Source organism: Athalia rosae, chromosome 6 (genome assembly GCF_917208135.1).
Source record: "Athalia rosae chromosome 6, iyAthRosa1.1, whole genome shotgun sequence".
NCBI lineage: Eukaryota > Metazoa > Arthropoda > Insecta > Hymenoptera > Athaliidae > Athalia > Athalia rosae.
Window position 1 is genome coordinate 10527651 of NC_064031.1, and position 26691 is coordinate 10554341.

Sequence of the window (26691 nt, forward strand, 5' to 3'; positions counted from 1 at the left end):
AAAAATACGATAAATTTATTACGAAAAACGAAATTGGCCATTGAAATATTACTTTATCAACTTACTGATCCACCGGACGATCGTAATCATCGACGATTACGATTGTCGATTTGCGGACTCTCGACAGATTGAAATCCTTGGTATGCAAATGATATTGCGAGGTGACCCATCCAACGTACACGTGAGTCGGATCTTGTCCTGGGAAAATTCTTACTCCATAAAAATATTCGTTCATTAATTTCAGGCAATCCGAGTCGTATATTTCATTTCCGATCGCCTCTACTCCAGTACCGGAAAGGACAGACATTTGTTTCGGTGCGTTACGCTCCGGAATTTGTGGAGGTACGACTTTCAAGTCATTCTGAATGTAGAATAAATCACTTTGATTAATCATTGAGAATAGTTCGTAACTTGTTATGATATCTAATTAGTTTTAATATTTACAGTTGAGACTCGAACTTGGGCTGGCCTTGATCCAACTCTAACCAGGGGTAGTGGTTTATTAGCGCTTCTATCGGATACGTCCGATCGCATCAGAGGTTCAGGTGTCTTTGATTTTGCTTCTGGCGATTTAGTTTTACGGGAGAAGAATCTGCAAATGTATGTTTTTCATCAGCACTTCTATCGGTGATGCTTTTCTAGCTAAAGATGCTTCTGCATCTAAAAAGTGATCTTCTCAACCAAAGGATCATTTTCATTACATGCGATTGATTAAGATTAACGATAAGGTAGAATGACTGAGTTGGCTGTGTGACGAATGACGTATCATCCATAATATGAATTTTAATCAACTGACCACCATACGTTGATATACGTATATCTATTTGATTATAATAAATGATGTAGGTACCATGATATGACTAATTAGTTGAGATTCAAAACCTTACGAAGCTACAATTATTCTACTCAAATGAGATCATGAGCTATTGGATTGCTTGTCCGAAATTAATGGACAGATGAATCCTTTTCACTAATGAAATCAAGCTGTTCGCAAAATTTTTAAACGATAGACTTATTTCATGCGTTTAATTATTCAAACTTACGATACATCCTCCATTTCTTTGCTAAGCTTGCTAATGAAAACAGAACATATAATAGCACGATTAACTTATATCGGGACAATTATAAGTGAGCAAAATTTACCGAAAAGGCGATCGCCCTCGTTTTTTCTTGTCATCTTTTCCATCACCGTTCATCTCTCCGTATCCGTTTACTTCGGCTTCACTCGTCGCTCTTTCCATTGTACCGCTTCGGGATCCGTACATGTTTGACCGAGACAATGAACCTTTTCTCGGAGGCCTAGATGGCTTGTTCCGCTGAATGGGAAGAGGAGATTCTTTCATCATTTCATCAGCCTCGACACCGTCTTCGGAATAATTTCGTTGGAGACCTGAACGAGTAAAGGATGAAAAAATAGTTTCTCAATCCATCTAATCCATGGTTCGAAATATCTGCAAACCTTTAATATCGCTCATGCTAAATCCAGACTTTATGATTTGCTCCATATGGGCTGATTGTGTGGTGTGCTGAGCTTGTTCGGCTTGTTCAGCGAGAAGTCTATTCTGGCGCATTTTGATGTCTTGCCACCTCCTCAACTTTTCACCTTCGGTAACGAAATTCGATTGACAAATAACTGGCAACGATAGTCGCAAGAATTCCCAGTTCGCTTTTTCCATTGTCTCGAATGTATTGTGCGAGATTTTCAGGCAGGGTGGTGTATCGGATCCAGCTGGGATTCGCGCTACGTCAATTTTTGTGTCAGCCATGTCGTCGGTGTTTTCAAAAATTGGCTGATCTTTGGTGTACCAGTAGGTCACGGGGCGGTTCATATTTCTGGAAATAGCGTGCGACTAATAAATGTGGATTTGCAAACGCAAACGATATTAGACGAATATTCGGAGTTCCAGGTGAATTACTTACACGCAAAAAGGTTCGTAGCCTTCTTGTAATCCGCAAGTCGTAAAAAATTTCAAGGTGTTTACGTCTTGCCCAAAAGTTAATTTAGCCTTCTGCCCAACACCGAGGGTAAAAGCTGGCACAAATGAATCACCTTGAACGTCCGCGAACGAAGTTTCTCCACCAAGTGCATCCATTAATAACTCGCCATTCAATGAAAAACCTGAAGAATAATTGAATGGTTTCACATATTCTGATATTAAACTTTGATGCTAAGTTATTATGAATATTACAATTGAAATCTTTAGCACAAAAATAAAATAGATAGAGAAACTTTTTACAAAAAAATCATCCAACTAAATGGGGATTTAGATCTGTATAAATTTTTATGCGAACTACTTCAAATACGTATGAAATTCAGAACGGAGCAAGATTGAAGGAAAGATAGAGTGCGCGTATATCATTTGATGGGATTTTACTATTCATAAATAATTATATCTATAAGCTATGTAGTCGGTTATATAGCATGCAAATAATTTTCTACAGAAATCAAAAATCATGCAAATAAAGCATATAGTTTTATTAATTTGCAAAGCATATAAATAAACAAAATACATGCCAACAATTTGTTTTTCTGAACAAAATTCGAATTATCAACTCAAATGTTTTGATGAGAAATTACTCCAGCTAAATTGAATTCGTGGATACCAGCAGTTGTTCACTAAATAATAAGATTCAATCAATGACAATTACGATGATCGACAAACATGGTCATTCTACGGTTCGCATAGTGTCCCCCAAGAAAAGTGTCTGTCATTTGGCCGTATCGACTTAAAAATTTTTGTTTTGCACACAACGTGAATATTCGATTGACTCATCCCTACCCTGTTTTATTTTCAAGAATTAGCGTCACGGTGTGAAGCCACTATGCGTAACTTGGAGGCTGCGTTTAAACTTTTAATTATAACGAAATTAATCTTTGGGGTCGACTTAGAGTCAGCGATTAGTAGGTACATGAATTAAAGCTTGATATAGTTAAGAGTACAGCTCAACGAAAGTGCACTGAAGACCAATGCAAGTGTGAAATGTATTGAGACACACATACTAATCATTGAAAAAAGAATCACTAATAGCTGAAGAATTATTCGCTTCGTCATGAGAATGATATGCGGAAGTAGATTAGCTAAAGAAAAAGGATAAATCTAGCGCACTGGTGTCCAGCACTCTTGTCCTATACTCTTAGAAATTATATCTAGTAATGGCAGCTAAAGCGCGTTTTGCTTAAATATTCTGCCTTACTAATCGTTCGGTCAATAAGATCCAGGAAAACTCCAACAACGTCTCCAACCTGCCATTGCTTTCCGAACGATTCGGCTGTGCCTGAGTATACTTTTTCCTCCTTGAAATAAAATTTTAATGATTGAATATTTGATTAAAGAAAATTTATTTACACTGCAATCAATGATTGGCTGATTCTTGACTCTCTCAAATCTAGCTAACGGCTTCTGCATGACGTTCTATATTACGTGATATCCTGATATTTTATTTATGAAACGTATAATTTCGAAACTGCAAGAGACAGAAAAAGTATTCCTGATTACAAAGTAAGAAGAAAAAAAAAAAAAGAAGACGTTCCTCAATTGGGAAAGGTGCAAAATCAAATCAACATATAATCAACATTCAGCGAGACGACGACACGTTGAAAATTTCTCAAAGAGAAATAAAAATTGAAAAAAGAAAAAGTGATTAAATAAAAGACGGACGGCTATATTGGCTATTGAGAAATGGCTCTCTTACTGATTATTCCGTCTGGGACATCAATGAAACAGCCAACTACGTCACCCACTTGATATTTGTGACCGAAAGACTCGTTCACACCACAGTGGACTTTGGTCACCTAGCATTTTAGGGATCCGTTATTTGAAATCACGATTTGATTCGATCCTCCGTAAAATTTATGTTCTCACATATCATATAATAACTCGAAATGTACTTCATTAAACATCCTGTTACCACATTACGCTGTTACCCCGATTAAAACTCGACATTTCTACGATCTCAAATGATCAGCTATCACCTTATAACACAAATGATTTATTTCATTGTCAGTAGAATTTGATTATCTCTAAATACTGGTGTATTTTTATCTTCATAACAATTCAATTGGCAGAATTATTATATCGGATAAACTTGAAATTGGTCCAAAGAGAAACAGAAGGTATTTTTTATTTTCGCTAATGTTTATTATGAACGCGCGTGACGATGAGATTTTTCTCTCGGCGTAGATAATATGTTTATGATATTGGTGATAAAAATGCGAATAAAAATCCAGTTTTTCTTACGTTGTATCCGTCGAATGCCCAAGTATTTTCGTCACTCCCCAACATGCTACCGGGCATGCAATCGGATTTCGCCCAACCCACTCGCATGGGACCTGCGGTTAGTACTTCAAATTCGAAATACCATTTTCCACTCGTTACAGCGTAATTCTTTTCCACTCGATAAGTTCGGAACAAGAGTTGACGTAGTCTACTCGCCTCCAAAAGTAAGGCTGTGGAAAGAATGAAAATATTGTAGATGATTTTGGGAAGTGATGAGTTATATTTTTTGAAATTCACCTTCGTGCTGTTCCCCGGTCGGTGGGTCCAGCATATATCCATAAACAAGTAGTGTTCTGACAGTTTCACTAGCCGTGTCTCTGTTAGCTTTTTTAATGGCTTCGTCGACCTTGAGATAAGGTACCAAATGGGGGCTTCTTCTCATTTCCGAATCTTCATTCAACCCGTAAGTCCACCCCTGACTGATTCTCTCCTTCGCCCACAAGTTGTGAGTGTTTTCCGCTAACTGATCCACGAGTTCCTCCATTTTTGGAGTCAATGTGATCGCGCCAAGATCTAAGGGAGCTGGTTTGTAGCCGTTTGATTGCATGAAAGGTTCGTTCGGTAGTCGAAGGGTCTTGATTCTCGACGGAGGCTTATCCATGGTGATGTAATAACCCAGAGCCAAAATAGTTTTCAACGTTTGAACGGCCAATTGAGTATCGTAACGTTTTTCAGCCGCGGGAAGCCTTTCGAACTGTATGATACACGGATGTATTTTTCTAAGATCATCCCTAAGTTCTCCAAATATCCAGCCAGCTTCTACCTTATTCATAGCCCACATTTCGTGAATATTTTCAGCTAGTTTATCTCTTATCTGTTCTATATAGGCCGGTAAATTGATCATGGACGTATCTACGGGAGCTGGAACGAAAGCTGTGTCATCTTCAACTAGCCAAGGTCCGGCAAGAGTCACCTTGCTCATATTTCCAAAATAGAAACACGGATCCAAAGATAGTATCTGTTGTGGCAATAGACTTTCGACGAGCGGTGAAAACTCGTCCGGCGGTTGAAATTTCAAACGGCCATGATCACCGCCAAGTAAAAATCTGCACGATAGTTTCGACGAGCAGCTTATCACTGGGAAAAACATTCCGTCCAAATTGAAGTTTCTAAATGAACCTTTTATGTGCATTCCATTAAAGGCGAACGTTATCACCGGAATCGTCAAATCCAACGCACAACCGATAACGTCACCTTTTTTTATATAAGGCTCCGTAGCGTCCTGTACTACTTGGGTCTTTCGCCCACCTGACCAAAGATAAGCTCCGTCGAACCCGAACGAATATAAATCATCTCCAACCCCGTTACCCCCCCATTTTTCACCACCGCCGGGGTATGGCATATACCTATTGAATGCAATTGAAATTTTACTCTTTCTGGTAGTGCTTTTTTGGAATTGAAAATAGTTAATACGAACCCTGCTGTGTTCGCCCAACCGATTCTAAGATGCGGCATCATATGAGTGGTTTGTTCGATGTGATCCACGGTGACTTCGAAGTACCATTTTTGGTACAGAGCCGAACCCTCGACTCTGCCAACAAATATATTCGGTCTTATGCTGGCCACATGGTCAACCAGCTGAGTTTGTAGCAGTAAGTTTTTTCCGGGTAGCAGAAAATCGCAGATATTATTCTGCGATGAACGCACTGCGACTCCGTTACCGACGCACAACGAGCACAATACATCAAGAACTTTGGGATCCCTTCCATGCTTCTCGAGCAGAGATATTATTACCTTAATATGCTCGTCCTGTGATGGAAATAATTGATTTTCAATCATTACAGTCTAAGTTCAACATTTATTACCGTTGGGAAAATTCCACATCACGTTGACTCACTCGCATCATATTCAAAGCTTCGGGTGAATCTATCAGAACGCAATGCAGCACGTCTAACATTCCTGTCCCTTCACTGGAAGCTTGTGATCCCAAACGGCTGAACAACCAGTTAAGACGATTGCTGTTGGCAAATTGTGCACAGTTCGTGTGATTACCCTTAATAATAGCGGCTAGTAGTTGGTAGAGATAGCCTGAAATTTGATCCCACGACTGCCCACTTTCATCCCCAGAAAGTGCGACCAGGAAACCTTGTGACGTAATAACGTTTATTTTATCTATAGCTTCCAGAATTAGATTCAAAATTCCTTCTTCCTGGAAGAGATCCTGACGGTTTCTCAATGCTCGGAATCTATTCTGTTTCTCCTCGTGCTCTGTAAAATGAAATGTTTGTGAAAAATTTACCTAATCTATTTTTGAAATGGAAACGTATCGGTCAATATCTATATCTCGTGGAAAACATTTTACCCATATCTTCTTCCGGCTGGGCAAAGTAGTTGATCAAATCTTCCAGACACATTACCATCTCGTTCAGATTTACGTTTTGGAAGAACATCGATGCTCGCCTATCCATTTGAAGAGTCTCCAGACCCCTGGAAAAATCGAGAACATATTTCAAAGTACATTCAGAAACGGGTGATTCTCTATGGTTCTTTTTTCAGATCGATACTAACGTTATGAATTGAGTGAATAAACTGCTACATTTCCTGATAACGCGAGCCGTTCGTGATTCTTCTTCTTGGGAACGTGAAAAATCGAGCCCGTCGTCCATTTTTCCTTCTTCATGTAAAACCGCTTGTTTCTCTTCAACTTTTCCTACACCTTTCTTTTTTGTCTCGTAAGACTAAGCGAACGAAACCGACGTGGGAGAGAAAATAAAATGCAAAAGGTGAATAAAATATTATAGAATCGAAAGAATATTCGACACAACGCTTATTTACTTTATATGAAACCCAAAGACACGTGGTGGCGTGCTGCATTATAACAGTCGAGTCACCGTACTTAATAATCGGCAACCCAATAACTTCTAGATCTTTGTCTTCCAGGACCGTTTTTTGGTCGTCTTTTTCTTGCCGCAACCAAAATGTAGACGTTTCAATCGTGGCCTCGTTTCTTAATGAGGAAGAGAAGAAAACATTTAAGCTATCATCTCGAAGAGATAGTGCTCTCAAATTTCTTTGTTCGACATCGATTCTAATCTCAATTATTCATTACCTATCGACTAAGTATAATTCGTTATTCTCGTTAACACCGAGATAACGACCAGTTGTAAGATGTCTGATTCTCATCGGATGTGACCAATTTATAAAACCACCGGCCCATTTGGTCCTGGCCAGTTCAAGCCTCCACAAAGATCGTGCTTGACTCATGACACTGCCACCTTCGTAAATTACCATACTGAAACCAGTTGAAAAAGAAAGAACAGTTTATAAATCTCCTTGATTATGACGCGTTACATTTTCATTTACTTTTGGCCAGCTGTGGTGCTCCATGTCGATGGTATGGTGAGACATTCGTCACCTCCGTGAAAAAATCTGAGCACATCACCCCCGAAAACGTAGCCAACGTATTTCATGCGGCTTATACCAGTGCCATAGGGTTGTACCGACCAGTGAGTGACGTGAAAAGAGGCATTCACAACCGATAAATCGTTCTCTTTCGTTGTGTGCTGCGTAGAGAAGTTGAATCAGTTATCCTGAACGCTGATTTTGCGGTCGAAAGATGATTTATTGATGAAAATTGATTGATTAAAGGAGGAGAAACTTGCCAAGTATCGTTCTGTAGCTACTGAGACCAAGATGAGATCGTCACCAACACGGACCTTCTCACCCTCAGATCTTTGTTTAGAAGCAGGATGGACCGTCCACCAACAAGCCTCACCTAGCGTTCGAACGATTGATTAGGGTGGATTTCAATCGGCATTGATTACTGATTCATGATTACCTTGAGAGTGTTCTTGCAGACCGACATCGAATGAAAGTTTATCATGTGATGAGCTGGTCGACAAGCACGCGAGGTACTGAAAGTGTTTTTAACAGAAGTAAAGGGATTGATGTCTTTTTTTAGGGGATGTAACCGAATGTCTTTTCATTTCAGACCTACCATGTCACTGTTCTGATGTCTGAGAAGGATCGCATTGCCGTACAGTAATGTTCTATGACCCGACCCCGTACCCTTGCCCTAAAAATGAATTTCAATTTAGATTTTTCATTGGATACCTATTTTTAAATTAATTAGGTTGATCGATGATCTTTGAATAACTTACAGCTATTAAATAAAATCCTTTCAGTTTCTATTACTCGAAATTAGATCCATAACAGAAAATTTCTGAACGATTTCCGGATAAATTAAATTTTCAAATAATAACCAGCAGATAAATCAGTCCATACGTGTATACCAACGTTGGGGCTGATTATTTCAACCAGTTATCATGAATATTCATTCAAACGCAATCGTAGAACTATAAAAATGTTTCGTTTGAATTAAGTATGGTATTATAATTGTACGTTTTTTTCAATACAAATCATACTATACTTCTATCGATTAGTCTACTGATAAGAGAAGGCCATAGTACGCATTCATTTGTTACATAATTATTAAATTAATAAATTTTTGTTAGTTATTTTACACATTCACGATCATGTTATTACTTTACAAATATAATCCGACTCGTACAAGTACCAAATTATACATTGGATGACGATACAGGTTGTACAAATACAAATACAAATACAAATACAAATACAAATACAAAATGAAAATGCCTGCAGGATTAACAGGATTGTAATTTTAATCATTTACTATTATTGTTTTAGGTGTTATATTATTATTAATACTCTGCTGATTATAATCAATGAAGTTTCTATTTAATAATTTTATTTCAATTTTCTTACGTAATTCATAAAGTAATAAATCTTTGTTAATTTTGAAAAAGCCCAAAAATAACAGTGCGCAACGAAATAATGAATGAAATACATAATAATATGTGCGATCCTCAGATCATAAATTCACAAAAATGTACTTACTAAAGTGTCTTGCTGCTGCAAAAAAAAAACAGAATGCGACTTAAATTTTTTTTTTTTTTTTCCCCAAATAATTGTGCATATTAATTGTGACATTGGTTAAATTTTTATTCAAACATATCCGTACGTAAAATCACATGAAAAATTTGATCACCTCATGATGAGACCATAATCGTGTAATGGAAAGGCTAAAATTATTTGCCATCAATGGAATAATTTACGCGAGGATACACAGGGACATGCGATATTGGCCGGATGAAAAATGAAAAAAAAAAAAAATCAACATAACGATGTATCCAGAAATTCTAATTTCGATAAACTCGGTAGAATACAAGAAAAATAAAGCTGATTTATAAAGTAGTGAAATTAATGGAAGAAATATTTTCTGAATACATCAACAAAGTTTAGTATAACATGTACGTGTAGGCATGAAGGCGCAACACTCTGTTTTTGTAACTTTATCATTTTTATAGAATAAACATTATACATAGTATCATGGAGCTCTTTATGGCCTACTCCTATATATTTTGAAGATATCGATTACACTTATGATAGTCTTCTTTCGAGTTTAATAAATATTTTGTGACAATCCTTTTAACATCATCTCTTCGTAATTTAGTCATAAATTAACACAAATTATGGAAGAAAAGAATATAAATGATTAAAATACCGTCTCAGAACCAGCTGCGGTGACCAATTCTTGCAACGCTCGAACTGATAGTGCTTGTTCTATCACAAAAACACATTGCGATAGATCTGGTGGAATATTCTTGTCGGCAATATTTTCGAGAAAACAATGCCGGTTTCCAAAACCCTCTGCAGCTAGGCAGACCCTTTCTCCTGTCGCTGTGCAGGACAGGCACACCATATCCTCCTACAAATTTAAAGAATCCCCGCGATTAGCGTAGCATTGATTTGGAGAATTTTTTCCGACCAGCAAATTTATTTTTTATTAATTATCAAGTGCCAAAGTTACGCAACTACCCTCCACGGCGGTAGCGCGGGTTGCATAAAATAGCGCGCGAATATATTTATTGATCTTTTTTTTTATCCTAAGAATTACTCTCGGGGGTGAAGGATAGCTATTTTTAGAAAACTAATTAGCGGGTTTTGGAAAGTAGGTTTTTCTAGTTAATTCAACGATTTCGTATTTCGCGTCGAAATTTATCGGCGAAATAGGGCTTTATATCTAATATTGCTAATTTTAAGACAATGCGGACCTGGGGACACCGGAATGCATGGAATCGGCGAATTGCATACTAATAAACTTTGATATCATCAAAACGCTCGTGTCGCACAAGGTCAAGTTTCAAGAATCACGCGATTTATCCGGTTGACGTATAACAACGACATAGAACAGGTATATTTATTCATAGGGGGACAAGTTCTAGAAGCGATTAAAGGTTGCGTGTGCAGAGTACGCCGTTTTTGCGAAATGCTTCACATAAAATACACAAAAAGTCTGGAATACCGCGCGTACAACAGAACTCGACTTCGGATGGAATCGAATCGAAAGGATGGCTGGCTGCGGAATTCACCCCTGCACTGAAACTAAGACTCGAGCTTAGGTGGGTCAAGGCCACGAGGCAATATCTTCGTGCCCCTTTAACTGCCCCACATTCCAAAGCATCGATTTTTCATAACTTCGTGGAATATGAAATGAAATTTTAGGTACACTACGTACCATGGATTTTGGAGTGGAGGCGACTTGCCTTCGAATCAATGTAACTGAACATTCCGTCGATATATAATCGAGACAAAAATATTCAAGATCGTTTAAAAATTCCTTACAAACGCTATCTTGCATCACGTGTACATCACTTTGTTCATAATTACGCAGCAGATTAGTTCTACTCGATTTCTTTTGGGTTTTTATCATGCATTTTGTTCTTATCGAGGATAAATTATCGGCACTGGTTTTGTATCGACCCGAACGAATTTTGTGATTATCGATCAACATTTGAAAAGTAATTTGATACTTGAAACTGGGGTATTCGGGTGATAGTCGCGGGTGTAATAATTATACTTGGAGAGTTCACTTGGTAGAGAAACAACTAGTAGCACGAACCCGTCGCGCACCCGGGCTCAGCGGAGAATAATATCGCACCAGGTCTCGATTCAAGCATGTCCAAGGCTTAAAATCTTTGGAATCCATAGAACTCGAATTTATTTGATTATCGTACGAGGAAAAATTAACCATTTGTCCTACCACAATAATTCTAAGGTCGAGTAATCTGCAGTGCTTGCTTTTTTCGGTGTCATATATTCTACTCAAAAAGCTCGGAACGTCCCTAGGGCGAAGTCTTCGTCAATAATCAAAACGAAGCATATTCACAGCGTACCCCTAGCCAGAATTTCACTCGCCGTAATGTTTGCCATGTGCTATATGAGCAAGCGAAATCACTCTGCGGCAGAGATTGCGGCAATACTTATTCCACTACAGTATGCAAAATTTTGTTTACGTGATGCAGCTGCTAAAAATCTCTCGTGCTAAGCAGAGGCGGATAAGCTTGCTATTTTGCCTGCTGGCCATTAACGGGAGGACTTTTAAACGAAGCTAATTTTCGTTTTTTGATTCTTTCTCCGAGAGTCAATTAATTAACGCTGATTCCATCGTGGATAACATCCACCTGCAATACTTGTACAGATGATATAGTCCTTTCAGTTTTAAGTTTTCGCATTGAATTTTCGAAAGTCACCCGGCTAACGTACGTCATACGAGAGATAACGAGGCACCCTGATGGAAAAAAACTGAGAAAAAAAAGAGAGACGACTGAACAAAAAGTTATTTCAATATGTCTAGGCCGAGCCTTGTTAATTTTTAAATTAAAGCCAGGTGTTCGTTACTCGCGGGAAAAATAAAATTGTCAAGTGGACAGAAACAATCGCGGCTAATTAAATAACCTGAATTTCAATAACTATAGCGTATTACAAACATCAAATAAATAGAATGATCGTCAAAAAACCTGGGAAATCATCAGGACGAGAAAATAATAGAAATTCTTCCACCGACAGGTGAGTGAAGATTAACCAATAAATAGATAACTATTTCGGAGTGTTATTTTCGGGTTAATTTGGAATGGATACTGTAAGGTATGTACATATTTTGTCTCCGTAGGGAATACTGGGATAATCACCGGACGAAACGTAGCAAGAAATTAATGAGATCGGATTACACGTCATCCGTTAAATCCTGGCATCGGGGTAGCGATGTCACCATAAGCTCCCCGAAAGACCGGAAACGCTACCGGAATAAAATTGCGGTTCAGAAGGTCCTTAAGTCGAGCAATCCGTTTATCCTTTTCTACTTAAAAATGTTGTACAGACGTTCAACATTGCTAGTAACGGAGGTCGCACGTATTGCGGGAAAACGATGGAGCTCGATGTCGAATTGCGAGAAGAAAAAGTACATCGATTTGGCGAAAGAAGAAAGCAAACGTCGCAGCTGTATGAGAACTAGCGAGAAATAATCTGCAGTGTTTCATAATTATTATTAGTCAGTTATTTTTGTCATGCGAAGTAGACGGAGGTATTCGTCTCTATGAGACATCGAGAAAGATCCTCGTACTAGAAATCTAATTGATATATACGTATTAGCAATTAACGAATGGTCACGCGACACAGACACGCGATGCTAATTAAAAATCGCATATTTAGGGTAGCGTTATGGAATACCATTCAAATTCCGTAATATGTATGCTGAAAAAACTTGATGCAATATTTAGCACAACATATTACAACTTTGCACGTGGGAAGTTGTGGAAAAATCGCGCGAGCTGCTGACGAAATATACTCTGAAAACTATATATTCTTCCGTTTGGCTGTTCGCCAGGACGTCTGATCCACCCCATAAACTGTCGCTACAATATACTATAAGTAACGAGTCAGCTCTTCTATTTTTTAATGCAATAAAATATCGCGGTCAAAGATTAAAGATTAAACCAAATATACAACTTGTGGGTACACGATAAGACCGACGTATTATATAAAAAGGATTTACAGCGTCGAACGAATTGTAAACACTTCAAAAGCGTGCTACCATCGTCAACGCTCGAGGTCTCTCTTTAGTTCCGATAAGGGATGTTTTTACCGCGGATGAAAGAAGTAGACGATCCTGCAGCGCAAACTTGAATAGATTGCGGTGGATTTCCGTGACTCGTTGGATGCGAAAGGTGAACGTGGGGTCATCATTTAATCGGCAAAGCAATGGGGATGTAAAAATGAAGCGTATAACTTCATGGCTTACCGTTCGGAGGAAGGAGACGTCATCCTGTTCGGAGCCGCCCTCGCTGTCCGCCATCCTCGCAGAGTTTTATAATCCTCGTAATAATTTTGCTTAATTTTGCTTGATAATCTTAGCAAAATATGAATTCGCCTTCTCAGAGCACCACGACATACGAATAAAGGGTGCGCTCGAGCATGTTTCGTCGCGTGGTCGATGCGCGTGTCGCACCCTGGCCGTCGCGACGCCCCCCGCGACGCTGACTGACGCCCTCGTTCCGTCTCCTTGAGGGTGCAGGACAGGTGGATGCAAATTGCGGCTATGCGAACGCAAAGATGCTGCGCCAACCCCTTTCTTTGGCAGATCACCGAAAACATAATTCATTGAAAAGCGAGAAGAAAGCGAGAAATAATAAGCGAATAATTCATCTCTGACTAAGGACATTATGATCAGCAAAGCGATTAGAGGAAGTGCTGAAACAATTCTTCCATTCGTATAAAATAGAATCACCGATCGGTAGCACATGTATTTACATGATCTATACATTGGTATTGATCGATCGATATTCACTCGAAGCAGCTTGATTTTAGATTTGAAATTATTTTCTATGACACAAATATGTATAAGCAGAGTTGTTTCGTAACACCTTTGTAACTTGTTACTCCTATGAAGTAGCAACAGCAGCACCAGTATAGCAACGGCACATAAAATCTGAGTAGATTTATAAAATTATCTAGAAGTAGCACCGCACTTTGTTACGCTTTCGATTATATGCTCCTGGGGATGGATCACACGTTTTTTTTTCTTTCTTCAAATTTCTCTTGACAACCGCCGAAACTCCTCAGCGCGTTAACGCGTTATGCAGTGATTCGTTCGTTAATTATCGGTTAAGTTTTAATAATTTTTAAGAAATAATAAAATAAAAAATAAAAATATTACAATATTTCCGAGCTAAAATAGCAGCGAGCCGAAATTTCTGTCGAAGCTAGAAGAGCTCTGGCTCTGGCGCTCGGAAGAGGAGAGATCCGAACAGCCGCTGTTCTTGATCTCGGCTATTTTTGGTATCGAGATGGTCTCAGCCTTCCCTCGCCCGCAGAAAGCGAAAAACTCTACCCAAGATTACAATTACTTCCTCAGTAAGCGCTTTTTTCTCTACATTCTTCCTAACCGAGATTTCGAGGTATTTCCGAATATTGGGCGATTCTTATTTGCAAGGTATTGAGCTGAAAAGGTCAATATAATTGAACGAAAATGACCTCGAATTTTCAGACTACTACAGTTCCGGTGCAATGCACAAATATGTGATTACGATATATTTTTGTGGATGAGCAAGATAATGATTATCTAACGATAATAATTATTTGCATGACTCAACCCTGCCGCGTGAGTAGGAGAAAAAAAAAAAAAAAATTTAGACAAAAAGTGGTTTTTTATTTTACCGCGGCTCGTAACTATTTTTAATCAACAAATTGCTGTGTGATACGGCTTTAGCGAATAGTGGAAAACCACTCGCGGGCTTATCGTTGAAAGTAACAATACCAATAGGCATAAGATTTGTTGCTGGTGTAATGGACACTACCGTTTAATAATAGGTCACTCCGATTCTGAAGCCAAAACAAAGTGCGAGTGGTACAAATGTTGTAGTATGCACAATAGTAATTTTATTACCTATATCAAACCTATATGCTCTACCACCTTTCGTTCGTTAGTTAATGTAATGCGATAATTACAGTAATATTAAATATTAACATTATTATTATTATTGTTACATCATTATGATGTAAAGATGCGCAGCGCGTGTTACGGGAAATTCATATGCAATGTAATTTGGTGTAGCTTTCTTATTGTAATAGTTAGTACGAGGTGCAGCTATTTACACAATATATTCACTTAAATTCATATATACCAACAATTCTGAATAAAAATACATCTACGTATTGTGTATATACTTATAGTACATACGTAATTGTTTAATAAATTAATTATCTTTACATGAAGTAAATCAGAGACACAAAAATGGATAACGAATATTTTATACCATCTGAAAACTAAATTATTTTTGTATAATAATCCAATATGATACAGACATTATATACAGATCCGTTATTTATTCGATTATAGTATAATTATTACTAATAATTCAATGGTTTTTACCTCTAGAATGTTGTTTCTTTCTCTTTTTCCTACATTGTTAGTTTTTTTTTTTTTTTTTTTTTTTTTTTTTTTTTTTTTTAAATCTTTCAAAGTACAGGACGAAGAACCATCGGTACTGTACTATCGATTCAGGATTTGACGAATGTTGAGAATATATTAGTCGAAATTACATGAATGCACGTAGAATCTCTAAATGTATGTACTATATTTATGAGTGTAATTAATGTTTGTTTTTTTATTTTTTAAATTTTGTTATTGGGGCGTTTAGCAGCTAATTTATTTATTCATACATACCTAACTCAACCCGGTATTCAACTACTCATCAGGTAATATATTCACAAAATGGTTCGAGTTTGTCATCGGTGAGATTCGATATCAGGTTCATTTGATGCCCTATTACTTGCGTGATGTTTCTCCAATGATCAGAGCAAAGTTTTGTATAATATACCATAATCTCTAATACCATACGTGGTGTATGGTTTTAAATCTCATATCTATGTTTGTATTTTGTATGTAAGACATGTCTATGATTTCTATTTTTTTCGTATCCTGCTTAGCTAAAGTCTCAGCTATAACAACGAGCTATGTAGGTATGAAGTTTATGATTTAGTTCTTTTATTTTAGCGTTTAAAATACCTCTAGAAAAATTTTCAATTTTATTCCTATCTTAATTTCGGTATTTTTACTCTCATTCAACTGCTATACAAATTAATTTTTCTGTATACGACTTGCGCGATTATTAAATATAGAATTCTCTTTTGTATTCGCTATGGTTTTGCTTCTCGAAAATATTTTTGTATTCAACTTTGAAATATTTGAATCCTGCTGATTACTAATTACTAATTCCTGCTTTGAATTGAGGAATTGAAAACTCATTTTTTTATTCGATAAAACTACCTTGATTCGTGTCAGAGTTCAAAAATACAATAAACAATCATGAGATAAATGTGATGTAAAATTTGTGTTAGAAAGCAAAACCAGCTATCTGGTCGATTCGGACAGGTACGTACATTTCCATTGCTGCACTAATTGCCCTATTTATCAACTATGAATAATCTATCGAGAAATCTGATATAAATTGCTATGTGTTCCAGTTAGTAACATTAATTATTTGCTAATAATTTTCTGGATCAATGTGATTGTATAAGAGAATATTTCAACGTTCGTGGTCATGAGCAAAATATGGATATGTTTGACGCGCATGCTTAGAGCGTCACTTAAAAGTTGATAAAATATTTTTATTGTTTTATTTTTTTCATTTTTTTTTACTCTCATATTCTGGGCTACAATTTTTTTTTTTTTTTTTTTTTTTTTTTTTTTTTATAAAATATTATTTTTTTATTTTTTTAACGACAACTGGGTATTAATTTGTTTTTTTTTTTTATAATTATCAGAGCGTCACAAAGATCGACCAGCAGGATTTTCAGCAGCTATAAATCACTACAGGGATGCTCCGGTCCCTAGCTGTATTTCTTTAATTTTCTTCTTTTATTTTTCAATCCATGTCTCGCTACACTTTAAACAACGTTTAACTTACAAGTCAAACACTTCAGACATGGGTATTATACATTGTGTAGTGTGAATGATTATTGTCTTTGTGATAAATGAAAAATCGATTATATGATTAAGAATAGTTCGAACAGATGAAAAGAACAACATTGGATCATTTTCTCTAAAAGCTTAACACAGCAAATGATGAAACTAGGGAGGTACAATGTTGAAAATAGATGAGTTGTGCGTACGAATTGTTTTTAGTTATGGAATATGATTAAAATACTTGAAGAAGTAACATAAGTGAATATTTTTAATAGCCAAATTCAGCACGTTTCGGAACTCTTTTTTTTCAAATTTAAACACTTAGGAAGACTTTTTTTTTCTACTCTCAACGTTTGTTTCGTTTCATTCTTCAAAAACATACATCGCTTGCCCTAACATGAGTGTACTAATACAATGTATTACACTGATTTGATTAATGCAAAGTTTGATTGAGTATTTTTAATTTGGTGTTTGCGACACGAGGTAAGTTACTTTAGTTATTATATTACAGAATTATTATTACTAATTCTTGCTCATTGTCACCATCTTATAAGCTGAAACAAACGGATTTTTCGACGATATGTTCGATACCATTGCGAATTAGGGACAACTCACGCATTAGAATAATTATTAAGTGCAAAATGGAACGCAAACGAATGAATAACGAGGTTTGTCATCTGTTTGTTTCAACTTTGCGATGATTGCAACCAACGAGTCAGCTATGTTATAAAATATTTTGTTTCTAATTAATCAATAGTTAGCATATTACCTCAAAAGGTTAAATGTATACCAGAGAAACTGGTAAGTCGATAAATTTTTGAAATTCATACTGCAACCTTGATTTTTTTTTTTAATAAATTTTGACTGGCAATTTAAGACCTAAATCTCACAAGGACTGCATAGTTCAAGGAGTGTAGGAGTCCTTTTCGGCATACGATTTAATTTCACTTACACTATAGTCACGTTCTCGGGGTCTGAATCTTTCCTGTTCCGTTTTCTGAGAGTATATCCTACATCACTTGTAAATACCTGCAAAGTCTTATGTATTATATTCTATGATTTAGCATGAAACTGTAAGCAGTCAAACCTTACATACAATAAATGAATGAAATTTTTAATTATATAATACTTTCTTCATTTTTTTCCGTGCATCCTATTTACATTCAAAATTGTAATATCAGAACAACGAATGGTTCTGTAATAGTTATTTCCTTTCTTAGAATTCAATTATATCGGCAAATTTTGTATTTTATAACAAAAACTTTGGTGCCCAACAACCTAAGAGTACAAGACTAAACAGAAGAGCACATGAGAATGGATGTTGTTTTACTGATAATTAATATTCAATATACTCTCTTCACTGTCCGGTACTCTTACTTTGTCTTATTTACTTAGCAACAAGAAATTATAACTTCAATATGGATCTTACGTTTATCCCAGTCTTGAAGCTGATCACATCACATTACTTTGATCTACACGTCTTCCAAGACCATGACGATCATCATCAGTTACTAATAATAACGATATTCATCGCAATAATTATAGTACGAAACACTCCACGAAATAAAGCTTCTGTTGTCTCTTCTACGTTGATGAATCAAATACTAGTCATAAATCGACAAGTGTTTCAATTAAATAGTAACTATACTGCTACTCTAACAATTGATCAGTAGACCCTAGGGACTGAGTAGAGATTTGCAGACTAGGTAATATAATCAACTAACGCAACACAGAGCACTTATATTGCTAGTGAAAATTCAATTGAAACCAGACTTTGTTTCTGATCAATGGGATGAAGTATAAAAATAATCAGGCGCTGATATTCGTTCTATAAAAAATTATGTACAGTATACAATAAGCTATTAAATTTTTCGAAGCGCTACACAAATTGATTGAATCTATATCAGAAGCGCGACAGGACAATCAGCTGCCCAATACCTTACCAAACTGAATGTAAATCATTAAAGATGACAATGTATGATCAATAATGAATGGTTATTGTGTTATAGGTGGCTTGTGAAAAAAAATTTGGCAAGGCTTAATTGATGAAGCAGCATCTCTGCTATAGTCACTGTAGTTTACATGAATTCTAGAAAATCGTTTGAATGAATTGTGGCCCAAGAAAATTATTTATTTACTTGCTATAGTCGTGCTGCTTGTAGCTAGAATAAATTAGCTAGGTGCTAGGCTAATAGCTGGCTTCGTGTCCTGCGAGTATGTACAAGTCTGCCCCTTCGGACTCTGTCAATGTTCCTGTGTGAACCAAGTGACTTTCCAGCATCACAACCCTGTTGAATTTACGCATTTTAGAGCTCCTCAGAATATACAAGAAAATAGAAATTCGTTCCAAACAAATATGCGAGTAATGATACTGAGTAACCATACTGGCTTGTCGGAACAACTTAGGCTTGTACTTACTTATCAGAACCAAGTAATCTGTATGTTCTGCTTGGATCAATGATTTCTTGCGTCACATCGCCATTTTTAAAACTTCTGCCTTGCATGCCGTGCTTATGGAATGCTAGTACACTGTCCGGTAAACAAACTGTAAATAAAATATCAAATAATGATATTTTGATATTTTAACAGAATGCTGTGAAGATTTGAAGTCGCAAATTGAAATTATGTTCATACTCACTGATGGATTCGATTTGAAAGTGGAAATGAAGTTCGGAGATCTGCTTTTTGCTCACACGTGGTTTACCTTGTAGTGTCACGACCTTAATTAAGTCTGCAAAAATGAAAAATAATCAAGTTTACTCGTGTAAATCTCAAAACAATCATCAAGAGGAAAAAAGGAGACGTACTGTCGTAGCATACTAATATTGCATCTTTTTCGAGCTGTATCACATTGATCACTTGAAGATTTTCTCTTCTTGGAATGACGGTAGCTGAAAATTATTCATATTCTCGTGTGTAAGGTCCGGTATGAATCCCGCTTTTTCCAGACAACTAATATTTTGGAATGCTTACCAGAACCATCCATGTCTTCCAACTCATCACTGTGGAACCAGCTTGCTCCAGAATTCATGTTGATTAGGTCTAACTTTAATTTATTTTGTTGATACGCCTGTTTGACGGAAACACACACCATTGGATATTCCATCTCTGGTGTAATTACCATCTCAAAAACATTGAGAGGTGAAGGTAACGAGCATTCGAAGTGTTTCAATAGCATGAATTTATTGAGGGGATCATACCACTGCATCAGAAATATACCCGCTGGCATCGCACCGCAGAGATATTTATACCTGAATTGTAATATTATTCATAGCAGAAATACGTTAATTCAAAAAAATAGATTTTTTATTTTATATCACATACCCATTGTAAGGATTTCGACCGACACAACATTTTGTACACCCTTTTGTGTCTGGAACTTTGGTGGTCAGAGCAAATTTTCTAGGTACTAATCGCTCAGGTATCCTGTTCATGTGGAGCGAAAACCTGTGCATTTGCTTACTCTGCATTGCTAAAAGGTCGTGTCTATACAGCTGAGGAGTTTTGCCTAAAAAGTGGAATCATTCGAGCATTCATTATCGAGGACTGCAATCGAGGAGATGAAATTTCTCCAATTCAATATACCGACCAGATAAGGACATGAGAACATCCTTTATAACATACATCCAAATAGTTCGTCTTGGATATAGCTGGTCAATTGCAGTTTCGTGTAACTCATTCAAGTTCAGATTGTAAATTCCTTCCTCAGCAGCTATAAGTAAATGCTGATCTCTTGTGTCAGGGTGGATCCAACTAGCCGTACAGTGTATCCTTAATGGGCAACCGTTGAATACCTGCCCAAAAAACATGTCACTTATAGCTACGTGGAAAAATTTAGAGAACAAAATATGAAGAAATTATGAATTTCTCACCTTCGAAAAGCATGCTCCCATATGGACTTTCGGTGTCGGAGGAAGCCCGTTACTGACAGGTCTAGGTGGCGTGTGTCTCTTTCTGTCCCTCCGTCTCGGGGGTACTGGAGGAGTGTCAGATAAAAGATCGGGTCCCACGCTTTCACCATCTCCGTTACCAGGTATTTCGTTATCACCTGGAACTTGGGGTGGTGAATTCAGTCACACGAATTCGATTGAGTTCCATAAATATGAAGCAAGCGTTACATCTTTCCTCAATTATACGTACAATGCAGTTTTGGTAATAATATACCACAGAATAAACGTTGGTGATTAATTTTATGAGTAATGTAAATTGTAATGAAGTTAGTGAAAGCAACAAACTCATTGATAAATTGAAAGGCATTCTACAATATGTATAGCCACCACTGCGAATAGAAAAAGACTAAGCGTGATTAAACTTCATCAAGCGTGCTCCTACCATTGGACCGTGGCAGTTCATCTCTCGGTCCACTGTCCGAGAGCGATCGCTGACGTTGTCCATTGATGGCTGCCAAGGAGAGGGACCCACTCACCAAGCCATACAACTCGTCCACAGAGCTGTGACGTCTAGGACTCGCTTGCAACCCTACGCATCCAACCTACTCTGTACACTACTGTCTAATGATATTATTGATAACATAAGAGAAAACCCTTATAATCATAGAATTTAGAATCAATCAACCTGAATGTTATTCCCGATTATGAAAAAAAGAATGTGCAAATGGGCTCATGGAAATTTTTTGCTATGGTTGACAGTAGTGGAGCAATACTGTACCAGAACCTTGTTGCCACCAGTGAATTTCATTCCACAGCATACCAAAATCTTCTAACATTGAATCATTTGGATCGAGCTTTTTCATAAAGACTCCAATTTTCCCCAATTGAATATGTTATTCATGTGATCTAGTGTCATTATACATAAGAAATTCGTTATAGAGCAATTGAATAGATCCCCTTTTTAAAGAGAAATCCAACGGCACCAATGATTATTTCAGCTTAATTCTGCTCCAAATCCAAATTTATGAAAAAGCTTACCATATATTGATTTACGATGATGAATTTCATTATTATTGTGTTACTTTCACTTCTAGTATCACAAGCTAAGCAACAATAATACAACACGTTTTAAAACACATACGTACTCAACTAACATCACATGACAAAACTAGACACACAGAATATTATGTTTCACATCACTCAATTGTCTGTGAAAATGTTATGATTCTGACTTGACTTTAAATCTTTACTCATATATTATTACTGTACAAGCATTTTTGATAATTATCTTTTCAAAGGATCGCTAAGATTTTGTCAATGAATAATAAGAGCTAGTTCTATTTTCATCAGTTTCATTATATTTTTTTATTCTAACGGCTATCACTTGGCTATGTCCTACAGTGAAAATTTGCAGATGCTTACCGGTCACATTGTTGTAATAGTCACGGTGTACTTCACAGTCACTAGATGATTCTCCGAGTGGTAAAGTAGCTCTGGAAGAAAAATCAGAAAACATGAGAAATAAACCAAACCAATCTATATTGTTAATTGCAGTTAACACACAGCTTGCGAATGAGGAATGTAATGAGAATAATAGATTAGATGAAATAGTATGTACACCATGAAATAGTGATTGGATTAAGGTAATGAAATGGCTAATGAAAATAACCATTGTGATATTTTTACTATTTGTGTCAGAAATAAAAGCCCTTTAGATTCGGCCAGGGCATGCAAACTCCCAGAAATATTTTTTCTATTCATCAGGGTTTGGTATGTTTTAATGGCAACTGTTATATCATGGCGTTTTAGTTACTTACTGCAGGGAGTATAGCTGATCGCAATGCCCAGCAACCATCGACATTGCATTCCCCCTGCACACAGGAAATTGGAGTCACACACGCAACAGAAAGACTATTTTTAATTTTCGAAAAATATATATTCTCTAGTTTATCGTTCTCCGTCACCAAACACTCAAATCCCATTCCCTGCTTTCGAATTCCTTAAGCCGTTTCGTTTCGATAGGTATATTTAAAGGCTTTGAGTCGAGAAGCATAGCTTGTGTTTCACTGAATAATGTAAAGTTAGTGTAGGATTCAAGTGCAGTATCTAAAACTTATTTCGGATGCTTCAAAACTAATATTATTAGAAATTAGCTGATATAATTATCTATTTTCATGTTAGTCAAGTATCAGGATAAGGAGATGAATAGCAGCTTTAATCATTGATCGAGATTTTGAGCATTCTTAAATCACATTAATAGCACAAGATGTTTAATGCAAAAGCAACAAACTATCTGACCGTACAGCCAGCAGGGTACTCACTTACGGTAACCACAGATGGTGAAATAAATTCCAGGCTGTGATTGATGGAAGTGAATGACTGCAGGTCAAATTACGACATGATGTAGCAAACAACTTCGTTTTAAATCTTTGAATGACATAGCGTTTTAACGATTGTATAGTGTTATGATATGAATTTGAGAAAATAGGAAATATGAGTGCGAGGTGCGAGATGCAAGGGAAAAGGTTACCTGCCAATACCTTAGCAACAACTCCTCATCAATGTACTGCAATAGACTCCTGTTGGGAGAAATTATTACAATTACAAACTGATAAAAAGAAATTAACGCTACATTGGAAATGAAAGAGTTTTGACTAGAAATAAAAAAAGTGATTCGGGATTGTCGGCAGGATGGGGTTGATACATAGTATAAGTACTGTACAATTATTCCATTTAGCCATTTCAATCCAAAATATTAGCGATTTGTCTCTATACTATTTGAGAACGGCTGAAGTAATCAATACGATTTATACAAGCTTCTATCATCGTTCATGCCCATGCACATGCTAGATGTTGAACAATTTCATGTTGCCTCACAGTTCATTTTCGTGGAGCTTGTAAAGCATTTTATATTACTGGAACTTCTTTAGTTCTATGTTATTGGGTTTGATTATATTTGAAAAGTTTGGGATGATCAATTTCATCAAGATCACCTCACACCAAGCTCTGACTTGCAAATTACCTTAGACTCATTTGTAAAATCTCGGTGCCGGTTTTGCTTCGACGTGACAGTCTACTATCGGTTGTAACTCTAGCTCCATGCTTACTATTACAGACAGAAAATACGTAGCCCTGATAAATGCAATTTTCTAGACTTTTGGGAGATACTCATCAAATCGCGGAAATGGTGGTTTCAGACGGTGATAGTTTATCGGTTTGTTTGTACTGGAAGTCTAAATACGACTACCATACAGAAAACATAAGCAAGCATGCTAATTTCGATTGTCAAAGCATTGAGGACAGAATTAAGCACATGGATACATGATACATTGTGATTTTGGTGCATGGGGTTACTGGTATATTTTTCATTTGATGATTTTTGTTGTTTCTATTGTGTTTGCAGGGTCGCAGATGTAATAATTTGATGAATTATTATTGCCTAAGTGAAGGAAATGGAGATACTCAGCGCCAATGGTCATGTTTTAGTAGATACCTTCTGATGAAGATGTAGACAACTTGTAAAATATGATAACTTGTAATGACGGAGATGGAGAATGATGTAACAATTACCATGTTAGTCAGAATGCTAAAATAAGCCTAAACCGCTATCGGTGGAACAGCTGTTCAGCTAGAGAATAATACCTAGATATTTTTGGTCATGTGTAATAATAAAAAAATGGCTCACTTTTCTTGGACGTCCTCAAACGCTGTTCCAATTCCGCAGTCAGGATGCACGTCACAATTATGTACAGTCTGCAACGGACAAAAGAATATTCAAAATAATGTTAATCAGTCGTTGTAGGAAATCCGTAAATACATTTAATACAAAGACGATTTATCACCTTGACATTATTCATAATGTCTATGATGTCCCAAGCTGGGTTACTATCCACTGGAGGAGCTATGGAGCCTCTCTGCAGTGTTCCGTCATCTAAATTTATTCGATCTGTGGAGAATAAAGTTTTTAATGAAAGTTTGTATTTCTAATACAATGAATGTGCTGAATCAAAACAGGTGCATCATTCTCACCATCGCTATCTAATTGTGGAATGGGACTTCTTTGTCGAGATCTAGCGGTATGCCGCGATGCTATCCTCTGAGGGACATTCGGCACTGCGCCATCATCATCAGGTTCCAATTCCGTAAACATGTGGCTTGGATTTGAAACTTTTTGAAGCAGTTCTAGAGCCAATCTTTTACTCATATCGCTTTGGAAAAATGCATGCTGCAAATATTTCATGAATGTATTAAATTGCAAGCCCTGTAAGATCATTGAAAATTCTCGTAATTATACCTGCAGTAATTTATCAGCCGTTGGTCTCTTTTTGGGGTTTTTTGTGAGCGCAACTTTTACGAAATTGTGAAATGTGGGACTCCATTTGTCCCTGTCTTTCAATGTTGGTGGTTTGAAGCCAGATTTTGACATAAGAAAAAGGACTCGCATGGGATGTAGATCAAACATTGGTGGCTGTAATTCTGCTAATTCGATCGATGTTATACCACATGCCCAGATATCACAAAGCTGATTGTAGCCACCTTTTCGTTCTACAGCAGCGACCTGTTTGAAATAAGCAAGTTGTTGAATGTTATCAAAGAGATTAACATCCGGTAGATTGTAACGAATAATCTTCAGAATTTAGAATCACCTCTGGTGCCATCCAATAAGGTGTTCCAATGAAACTTTTTCTTTTGTTGATGGTGGCTGTAATCTGAGCAGACACACCAAAGTCTGCCAATTTTACATCTCCACTGTCTGTGAGTAAAATGTTGGCACCTTTGATATCCCTATGCATTTTCCCTTTTTCATGTAAATAAGATAGCCCTAGAAGCGTCTCACGACACATGTAAGCTATCTGGATCTCAGATAATGGTCCAGTGACTGAAATAAAAATATTATTAGTAAGAAGTCATGTAAAACTCACAGAGGCTATCTACCATGAAGTAAAAAATATCAATCAACTCACTATGGTAGATATCTTGAAGCGACCCACCACCACAGTACTCCATACAAATCCATAATTTATCTCTTCGTAGATAACTTCCATAGTATGCAATGATGTTGGGATGCGTACAATCTTTCATCATCAAAATCTCCTGTTGTATTATTGCAAAATCATCTCCTAAGAAGTACAAGCATATGATTAGGTGATAATCAAATATTCAGACACATTTATGGGTGTGAAACTTTGCCCAAGAATTTGGAACAATCTGTCATTAGTCACATTGAGTACCTTACGGTGTGAGATGGTACAAGTCATGTTGACAGCATGAATATGTATATAATGTTCAATGAATTAAGATTGTACCACAGGAATGAATTTCGAATGACAGATTGGCCTACCTGGCTCGAGTTTGATAACTTTGATGGCAGCAAGATCGTTCATTGAAAGTCTTTTAGCCTAAAAAATAGATCTCAATTAGACTCCTGCGTTAGATAGCTCGTCAAATTAATGAAACATCGCCGGTAATAACCTTATAAACATCGCCGTAGGTACCACTGCCTATCCTCTGAATAAGTTCGTATTCGTCCTGTGGATTTCGTCGACTTATATCACTGGACAATGCGTTTGCGTTACTTGCCATCTCGAGTTAAAACACAAATAATACTATGTTCTAAGAATCCTGCCTAATATCTACAAATCACTAATATTACTAAGTAAAAACACATTTGATAACGGGGATGTCACTTCCACTTCTGTCGAAACGTCGCCATTGTTCACAACAGCTCCGAAATATGCTGCGAACCAAGCGAGGA

The 26691-nt window shown here is 36.8% G+C and overlaps 3 protein-coding genes across 50 annotated transcripts in view; 1 reads left to right on the forward strand and 2 right to left on the reverse strand.

Moving 5' to 3' along the window:
* Positions 1-14348, reverse strand: part of LOC105688828 (ryanodine receptor) — a 30039-nt gene extending 15691 nt beyond the window's left edge. For 9 of the 31 annotated variants that reach the window (XM_048657570.1, XM_048657577.1, XM_048657562.1 and 6 more), the window contains exons 1-23: positions 14003-14347; positions 13381-13710; positions 9805-10008; positions 9138-9152; positions 8215-8292; positions 8056-8131; positions 7880-7992; positions 7581-7780; positions 7327-7509; positions 7053-7224; positions 6786-6955; positions 6580-6704; positions 6115-6485; positions 5695-6026; positions 4515-5623; positions 4239-4447; positions 3196-3295; positions 1921-2119; positions 1460-1833; positions 1144-1390; positions 1044-1073; positions 445-592; positions 66-361 (exon numbers count right to left, since the gene is read on the reverse strand). In XM_048657570.1, the coding sequence (XP_048513527.1) occupies positions 66-361; positions 445-592; positions 1044-1073; positions 1144-1390; positions 1460-1833; positions 1921-2119; positions 3196-3295; positions 4239-4447; positions 4515-5623; positions 5695-6026; positions 6115-6485; positions 6580-6704; positions 6786-6955; positions 7053-7224; positions 7327-7509; positions 7581-7780; positions 7880-7992; positions 8056-8131; positions 8215-8292; positions 9138-9152; positions 9805-10008; positions 13381-13434 (4805 nt within the window). In that variant the 5' untranslated portion in view covers positions 13435-13710; positions 14003-14347. Of the gene's footprint in view, positions 1-65; positions 362-444; positions 593-1043; positions 1074-1143; positions 1391-1459; positions 1834-1920; positions 2120-3195; positions 3296-3693; positions 3794-4238; positions 4448-4514; positions 5624-5694; positions 6027-6114; positions 6486-6579; positions 6705-6785; positions 6956-7052; positions 7225-7326; positions 7510-7580; positions 7781-7879; positions 7993-8055; positions 8132-8214; positions 8293-9137; positions 9153-9804; positions 10009-13380; positions 13711-14002 lie in introns of all 31 variants that reach the window. The other 22 variants (XM_048657572.1, XM_048657575.1, XM_048657574.1 and 19 more) reach the window with 10 other exon arrangements.
* Positions 11192-13425, forward strand: LOC105688829. Its single transcript, XM_012405405.3, has 2 exons — positions 11192-12149; positions 12253-13425. The coding sequence occupies exons 1-2, from the start codon at positions 12085-12087 to the stop codon at positions 12602-12604; spliced, it is 417 nt and encodes a 138-aa protein (XP_012260828.2). The 5' UTR covers positions 11192-12084; the 3' UTR covers positions 12605-13425.
* A 1025-nt stretch (positions 14349-15373) lies between the features above and the next one.
* Positions 15374-26680, reverse strand: LOC105688872 (mitogen-activated protein kinase kinase kinase kinase 5). 18 transcript variants are annotated; one of them, XR_007279058.1, is made up of 22 exons: positions 26409-26680; positions 26278-26335; positions 25901-26056; positions 25583-25815; positions 25231-25494; positions 24966-25161; positions 24779-24882; positions 24622-24689; positions 23959-24042; positions 23477-23515; positions 22754-22807; positions 22359-22429; positions 21379-21525; positions 20919-21100; positions 20636-20840; positions 20371-20554; positions 20020-20297; positions 19854-19937; positions 19685-19777; positions 19465-19591; positions 19185-19334; positions 15374-18075 (listed from the first exon to the last, which is right to left on the reverse strand). XR_007279058.1 is itself a non-coding variant. In XM_020853953.2 (21 exons), the coding sequence occupies exons 1-21, from the start codon at positions 26517-26519 to the stop codon at positions 19235-19237; spliced, it is 2832 nt and encodes a 943-aa protein (XP_020709612.1). In that variant the 5' UTR covers positions 26520-26680; the 3' UTR covers positions 15374-19234. The 18 variants fall into 18 exon arrangements, 17 of the variants coding, with proteins under 17 accessions (XP_020709612.1, XP_048513543.1, XP_020709613.1 ...); XM_020853953.2 differs by having other exon boundaries at positions 15374-19334; positions 20919-21094; XM_048657586.1 differs by having other exon boundaries at positions 15374-19334; positions 26409-26679.
* Positions 26681-26691: the final 11 nt, after the last annotated feature.